This window comes from the organism of the source record quoted next (genome assembly GCF_019968985.1).
Source record: "MAG: Porospora cf. gigantea B chromosome Unknown PgB_NODE_180_length_30621_cov_128.741, whole genome shotgun sequence".
Lineage (NCBI taxonomy): Eukaryota > Apicomplexa > Conoidasida > Eugregarinorida > Porosporidae > Porospora > Porospora cf. gigantea B.
The window spans coordinates 23,484-30,621 of record NW_027178748.1 but is presented as its reverse complement, the minus strand read 5'-3'; the positions used below and the strand labels follow the sequence as shown (position 1 = coordinate 30,621).

General features: G+C 52.9%; 6 protein-coding genes across 8 annotated transcripts; 5 read left to right on the top strand and 1 right to left on the bottom strand.

Moving 5' to 3' along the window:
* Positions 1–11: 11 nt before the first annotated feature.
* KVP17_000780 (uncharacterized protein) lies at positions 12–763 on the bottom strand (the record flags this gene model as incomplete). 2 transcript variants are annotated; one of them, XM_068515592.1, is made up of 1 exon in its annotated part: positions 12–763. In XM_068515592.1, a coding segment is annotated over one exon (752 nt), but the record flags the coding sequence as incomplete, so codon positions are not given. The 2 variants fall into 2 exon arrangements, with proteins under 2 accessions (XP_068377638.1, XP_068377639.1); XM_068515593.1 differs by having other exon boundaries at positions 16–763.
* An 8-nt stretch (positions 764–771) lies between these two features.
* Positions 772–1,398, top strand: KVP17_000790 (uncharacterized protein; the record flags this gene model as incomplete). 2 transcript variants are annotated; one of them, XM_068515607.1, is made up of 2 exons in its annotated part: positions 870–912; positions 941–1,398. In XM_068515607.1, the coding sequence occupies 2 exons, from the start codon at positions 870–872 to the stop codon at positions 1,396–1,398; spliced, it is 501 nt and encodes a 166-aa protein (XP_068377653.1). The 2 variants fall into 2 exon arrangements, with proteins under 2 accessions (XP_068377652.1, XP_068377653.1); XM_068515606.1 differs by having other exon boundaries at positions 772–1,398.
* Positions 1,399–1,424: 26 nt separating this feature from the next.
* Positions 1,425–2,126, top strand: KVP17_000791 (uncharacterized protein; the record flags this gene model as incomplete). Its single annotated transcript, XM_068515608.1, has 1 exon — positions 1,425–2,126. The coding sequence occupies one exon, from the start codon at positions 1,425–1,427 to the stop codon at positions 2,124–2,126; it is 702 nt and encodes a 233-aa protein (XP_068377654.1).
* An 860-nt stretch (positions 2,127–2,986) lies between these two features.
* On the top strand, positions 2,987–4,378 carry KVP17_000779 (uncharacterized protein; the record flags this gene model as incomplete). Its single annotated transcript, XM_068515591.1, has 1 exon — positions 2,987–4,378. The coding sequence occupies one exon, from the start codon at positions 2,987–2,989 to the stop codon at positions 4,376–4,378; it is 1,392 nt and encodes a 463-aa protein (XP_068377637.1).
* Positions 4,379–4,455: 77 nt separating this feature from the next.
* Positions 4,456–5,637, top strand: KVP17_000789 (uncharacterized protein; the record flags this gene model as incomplete). The annotated part of the gene is made up of 1 exon (XM_068515605.1): positions 4,456–5,637. The coding sequence occupies one exon, from the start codon at positions 4,456–4,458 to the stop codon at positions 5,635–5,637; it is 1,182 nt and encodes a 393-aa protein (XP_068377651.1).
* A 344-nt stretch (positions 5,638–5,981) lies between these two features.
* On the top strand, positions 5,982–7,121 carry KVP17_000784 (uncharacterized protein; the record flags this gene model as incomplete). The annotated part of the gene is made up of 1 exon (XM_068515599.1): positions 5,982–7,121. One exon carries the CDS (start codon positions 5,982–5,984, stop codon positions 7,119–7,121), a length of 1,140 nt encoding a protein of 379 aa, XP_068377645.1.
* Between the last annotated feature and the right edge of the window lie 17 nt (positions 7,122–7,138).

Here is a 7,138-nt window from a genome sequence, read left to right as displayed (position 1 = left end):
TGATTCCCAACTGACGTTTAATGGAATCGAAAGCAGGTCCGTTGCTCCACAACTCCTCTACAAGATCGTCCAGACATAGAATGCCGAAACTTCCAAGACGGTTCTCTAGCTCGACGTTGTCCTCGATGGCATCACACATATCTCTTTTGAGTCCCGTCTTGTCTTGGTTTGGTTCAAACTTGTTGGTGTCTATCAGAGTTGCAACCTTTGAGAAGAGCGCGCGAAAATTCTGGGGGCGCAGGTAGCCGTACCACAAAAAATTGCTGATGGGGTGCAACAACGCGCGACTTTCCGGCGTGTTGGGCACGATCGTGAACTGGTTGGAGGCGTGGATTCCCAGGCGGTAGAGCGTGGCCCGCACGGCGGCCGGGGCGTGCTTACGCCGGTTCCGCACTACGATAAGTGCACGCGAACCGAATTCAGATTCGGGGAAGGGGCGAGCCCCCTGGACGCGAAGTTGCCTCTCTCTGTGCCGCCTGACGTCTGTGAATTTCTTTCGGCGTTGTGCGTCCTTAAGGATATCTTCTAGTCGGATCAGCTTGTTCTTGTCGATGTGCTTCTTGGCGCGAACGGCAGTCTCACGTAGGCGTTTGGCCTGGACTGCTCTCCTTCCAGTCTCCCGGTCTCGATTTTTAAGGAAACTTTCCTGAACCTCCAAAGCCTCCCCAGACACAGCAGCCTCGTAAGTCTCGTCAAGTACGTGTTCGTGACCCTTAGGGACGGGGAACTTCTTTGACAAAGGATCCCAGGTTCGTACAGACATCGGAGAAAATGGAGAAATCGGCACTACACATCACCACAAGGAGCAGACAGAACTCTACATTTCCTAAACACCAGTGTGCAGCAGCCTACGAAACCAGGCACCCAGAATGTCCGCACACACAGGTACCGCCGACACAAATCAACCGACTTGTGAGTGAACGGGGACCCCACCACACAGTGATCGCAAAGGAGAACCAGGGCTCTCTGCCATATCTGTACCTGCAGGATCTTCCTCGGAGCGACGAGCTGCAAAACCAACTCATTAGGGTCCTGAAGCACAAGAGCAATATCACAGGGAGCGAGGTCAACTATGAGGCCTGCACACAAAAGGCCGAGCAGATTACGCAGCTGATCGCCAATGGCTACCAGGCTGCAATCACCCAAGTGGAGTACGATTCGCCAGAACTAAGCGATACAGACCTAATAACCCAATGTAATGTCCGGAATTACATGCCTCAACAAGACACCCAGTGCGAGATCTTGACCAATCGAAAGAATCTACATTTCGAGGCTTTCCCTCTGGATACGTACTGGAGTGCGACTGTGAAGCCAGTCGCCACTCCGGAGGCGCCGTTCGAACGCTTCACAGGAGTTTTTGCGCGTGCTGCCCGATTCTGGGGGTGCGCGACTTCATAGTGATTATGAGCAAATAACTGCCAACCATGAGACGTCTTTCAAGCTTCGATGTCATTTGCTTTGATGCAGACGACACGCTATGGGTGAACGAAACCTTCTACAGGACGGCAGAGAGGAATTTCCTCGATCTGATGAGTGAGTTTACGAGTCGAGAAGAGGCTGCAAAGCTCTTCCTGTCACTCAACGTGGCCAACTTGTCGACATACGGCTTCGGCGGCAACGGGATGACGCTCTCGATGATGGAGGCCGTCACCAAGATTATGCCCGACGTTGTGCCGACCTTTGTGATTTTGAAGATCCTCGAGGGGCTCGAGTCCATTCTGAAGAGCCCTGTGGAGGTATACGAAGGTGTAGAGGAGAGTTTAAAACAGCTGCAGTTAGAAGGGTGCAGGCTGGTGCTCGCTACAAAGGGCTGTAACCTCGACCAAGAACGCAAGGTCGCCGCCTCTGGCCTGGCGAGGTACTTCGAACACGTGGAGGTCATGACTGACAAGAAGGAGTCTAATTACCAAGCGCTCTTCCGCAAGCTGCGAGTGGACCCGAGGAAGGTATTGATGGTGGGCAATTCTATGAAATCGGACGTGCTGCCAGTCATCGCTCTGGGAGGTTCCGCTGTATACGTTCCAGCGGACTGCACCTGGGTCCACGAGGACGCACCGCCACCAGTGAACTGCGACCGCTTCAGTGAGTTCAAGTCGGTGAAGCATATGGTAGGCAGTGAGTTCTAAACAAAATCGCACTCATTGGGGTTTAGTCGAGGGCACGTTGGTCTTCCGTAGGACGGCCCTACACACGTGCCCCATTTTTCCGCTCGAGAAAGACGTAGGTCGTAGGTTCGCCGTCTAACCGTTTCCTGGAAACGAACTCGTCTGTTGGGTGAGGCAGGCGCCGCAGCTAGAGGCACCGTATCATCGGCCTCGAAATCCCAGTCGACTGAGCCAGCGCAGTCAGCGTGTGCAGTAGTGGCGTGTGAGATGAGGTCCGGCCACCGAACAAACACCCGAGAGCAGTGAGGACAGTGTACATGTGGAGTGATAGTCTGTGTGGCTGGAGAGAGCAGGCTATGTCGTAAGTAAGTGGGCGATGGAGTGTCGGGAGCCCAACAACGTACACCTTTCTTTCGCCGACGTTCTACTTTGGGGGTGAGAGGCCGCGGAGGGATCTCCATTGTATTCTCGCGCAGCAAGACTGTGAAGTGCGCCAACGCCAGTGGGTCATCCCCTCCTAGCTGCTTGCAGTAGTCTAGCACTACGCTCGGCGTGATGTCGCTCGAACCTGTCACGCGACGCACGCATTCACCAACGTCGGCGCACATACGGCAGCAGACGAACGCAGTGAACCCTTCCACGTGTTGCCTAGTACTAAAGTGAACCGCCTCGTAATGAGCCGATAACCGCTGCCACCGCCTAATTGACATACCGCTTATGCCTCACATGATGAACGTCGGAGGACAGAGGGGACACCTATAAGTGTTGGCTGTCACGACCAGGTCAGGGTGGTCCAGTGGGTGTCGTATATCAATGGGTAGACACGCGCGGAAGACTGACATGAATACCTATTTCTTGAAGCGTTTAAATTCCAATTTGAAATGACTCAGCACTTCGATTTCTTTGTTATTGGAGGGGGCTCTGGTGGCATTGCCAGTGCGAGAAGGGCGGCCACGTATGGAGCCAAGGTGGCCGTGGCTGAGTGCTCCCGGTGGGGAGGAACGTGTGTTAATGTTGGGTGCGTCCCGAAGAAGATGATGTGGTGGTGCTCTCAAGTTCGAGAGTTCATCGAAGATTCACACCACTATGGCTTCGAGAAGGTGGAGCCCAAGTTTTCCTGGGAACATATGAAGACACGAAGAGATTTCACTATCAAGCGTCTGAACGGCATTTACACGAGCAACCTTGAGGGTAGCAAGGTTACCATCTTCAACGAGTTTGCTTCGCTGGTGGACAGCCACCTCCGCGGAGGACCCGTAAAGGTGAAAGTTGGGGAGAACATCATAACTGCTGACCACGTCCTGATTGCCTCTGGCTCGGCGCCAAACAAGCTGGGAGTCGAGGGAGAAGAGTTGACCATCAATTCAGACGGCTTCTTCGCGCTGGAGAAGCAGCCGAAGAAGGCTGCTGTCATTGGCGCTGGCTACATTGCTGTGGAGCTTGCAGGTGTGCTACAGTCTCTAGGCACCGAGACGCACCTAATAGTCAGAGGAGACACTGCTCTTCGGGGTTTCGACGATATGCTGAAATCCAACCTGGATGCTTCACTAAGGCGGAGCGGGATACATATGCAGCCCAATAACACCATAAAATCCTTTGAGCGCGTAGGAGATACTGTGACGGTGAACCTCAACAGCGGCGAGGCTCTTTCCGGTTTTGATTGCGTTTTGGTGGCCACGGGCAGACACGCGCTCATCAAGAACATGAACCTGGGCGCCATGGCACTGAAGGCGTCCGGTCACATCGAAGTGGACGACTTCCAGTCCACAAGCGTGCCTGGAGTTTTCGCTCTCGGTGACGTCTGCGGAGAGGTGCAACTGACTCCCATGGCCATTGCTGCTGGCCGACGCTTAGCGGACCGCCTGTTCGGAGGCATCCCTAACGCAAAGGCTGACTATTCCAATGTACCTACAGTGGTTTTCAGCCACCCAACCCTTGGTACTATTGGCCTCACCGAGCGAGAGGCGCGAGATAAATATGGCGAGGACGTCGTGGTTTACACGTCCACGAGCGTAAACCTGTACTACAGCGCCTTTGATCAACCGCCCAGCGAGAAGCCCAGAACCCATATGAAGCTCGTATGCGTTAAACCGGCGGAGAAGATCGTAGGGTTGCATGTAATTGGAGAAGGAGCCGACGAAATGCTGCAAGGTTTCGGCGTCGCTATCAAAATGGGCGCCACCAAGGCCGATTTCGATAGTGTGGTCGCTATCCACCCTTCAGCCTCGGAAGAATTTGTGACTATGTCTCCTTGGGGTCTCTGTCCTAACTAACGTCTGTGATGGGTCAATGTGTTTACTGCCCCACACCCATGAATCACCAGCGCGAAAAAGGTGAATTTGATTATAGTATGTCACAACCCAACGAGTACGCTGATACCAAGGACTATGAGGAGGTGATTGAGAAGTTCGAGGATCTCAACCTGAAGGAGCCTCTTCTCCGTGGTATCTTCACCCACGGCTTCGTGAAGCCGTCGGTTATCCAACAGAGAGGTATCAAGCCCATGCTCGACAAACATGACATGGTTGGTCAAGCGCAGTCTGGAACTGGAAAGACGGCTACCTTCGTCATTGCGTGTCTCGAGATGATCGACTACAATCTGCAGATGTGCCAAGCTTTGATTCTGGCCCCCACCCGTGAACTTGCTCAGCAGATTCAGAAGGTTGTTATTGCTCTTGGAGACTACCTTAGTGTCATCTGTCACGCCTGTGTCGGGGGAACCGATACCCGTGAGGACATGAAGCAGCTGAGCAACGGTGTGCATATGGTCGTTGGTACCCCCGGACGCGTCTTCGATATGCTCGAGACCCGCCAGGCTTTGAAACTGACGTACCTGAAGATCTTCGTGCTCGACGAGGCCGATGAGATGCTCTCACGTGGTTTCAAGGACCAGATCAATGACATCTTCCGCTACTTGCCTCATGATGCACAGGTCTGCCTGTTTTCGGCTACTATGCCGAGTGATATCCTTGAGCTGGCTGAGAAGTTCATGAACAACCCCAAGCGTATTCTGGTAAAGAAGGATGAGTTAACTCTCGAAGGTATTAGGCAGTTCTACATCGACGTTGACGAGGAGTCTAACAAGTTCTCGACGCTGTCTGATCTTTACGAGAACATCACAATTGCGGCCTCCATCATCTACGTGAACTCTCGTAGAAAGGCTCACCACCTCGCTGAGGAGCTGACTCAGGACGACCATACTGTGTCTAAGATCCATGGCGACCTCACGCAACCTGAGCGTGAGAAAGTTATGCAGGATTTCCGTAACGGCGCCTCCAGAGTGCTGATTGCAACTGATCTCCTTGCACGAGGAATCGATGTCCAGCGCGTTTCGCTCGTCATCAACTACGATCTGCCTCCCTCTATGGAGAACTACATCCACCGAATCGGTAGATCCGGTCGTTTCGGACGTAAGGGAGTTGCTATCAACCTGGTCACGCGTGACGAGATGGAGTATCTGAAGGAGATCGAAAACCACTACAATACCCAGATCGAAGCCTTGCCCAGCAACTTGTCTGAATTCTTCAAGTAGTCTGATGGTTTGTGTGTGCAAATCCAATAAAGTGTTGCACGGTTCAGATGTACAGCGATGTCCACTGGTCCACTCATTCTTCCTCTACTGTAATCCACGAATAAACTGGTGCCTGACGTTTCCCAAAGTGTGCGTCAATCGCAGCGCAAACTTCTTGCTGATGTCTTCTCCCCGGACGATGAGTCAACACCTGCGTTGCTGAGTCAGTCGTGGTCAACTTACCAACCTGCTCCTTTGCAGTTGCCCGTTGTGAATTGGACAAATGAAGTCGTGAGTTACAGGGGAGGTTTGCACGGCAGTGGCACGAGGCGTGGTGCATTCAGGCAGGCACGCGACACAGCCAGATGCTCACCGCCAAAGGTGTGCTCGACGTGGTGTACGCCTCGTTTCTTAGTCAGAGGTCCGTGACGCTGGAGGAGGTGCTAGTGGCTAACGACGCAGGGGACGCTAGCCTGGCTGACCTTAGAGCACTGCTTCTGGACGTTGACCCGGTACCTCACGTCTTCGCAAGGAAGCAAGGGATCGTCGTGTGCCTGCCCCCCGTCAGAGCAATCGTACTGGTGGACCGACTTCTTCTTTTGATCAAGGAACCCATACAGGAGATAGACAGTTTCGTGGTCGAGTTGACGACGCTGTCGCATAAATTCAGCTGCCTTCACCAGTTTTTCGACGCTCTTAACTCTGGTTCCGATGACCGGTCGTGGGAGTACGACTTACTGCGGTTAATACGTGGTTGTCAGTTTTCTATAACAGGATTTGAGGCGTGCTGTTTAGAGATTCTGCTTGAGAAGGGTTTTCAGGATATTCTCTTTGAGCTTGAACAGCTCGAGGCTGAATTTGTAGAAGAGCTGACGCTGTACCGTAATCGGTCTCTGTTTGATACCGAGAAATCGCAGCGGTTGCAAATCTACGAAAACTGTGTGAAACGGTTTGAAGCTCGACTAGCTTACATGCGCCAAGCATTCGACGAAATCCTCTGGTCGCATTGCAAACTACGAAACTACAATCTTCTGGAAGCTGCCTTTCGGCGTTTACTGGTCCAAGATCCTCGCCCCCAGATCAGTGATGAGCTGCGAGAGGCGATTGCAGCACTTGTGTCCTCGATTGTCTCCGACCCAAATCGGACAGGCACCCGATTGGACGAGTTCCTCACCTTTTTCGATTCGCTTCTGGATGGGTTTTCGAAGAGAGTTCGAGAAATGCTGAACAACCTCGACCGTATTGTGACGACTACCGTCCGCAGTCGCGCCAAAGGAAGGGAGGCCCTGGCTTTAATCGACCTCATTGCAGGACTCGTGTTGTTGACTGCCGGCATGTCAAGCTATGTCAGTGGAATTTTCGGCATGAACGTTGGGGAACCTGTCTACGACATGGACACAGTTGGCGCTGCGAAGTTCTGGTCTGTGTTCTCTCTCTTACTAATTGCCGGTTTCGGTTGTACGGCAATTCTAATTCGGGACGTTCTCATTGAAGGCAATGTTTAGGTGCTGTTGCTGTGCTC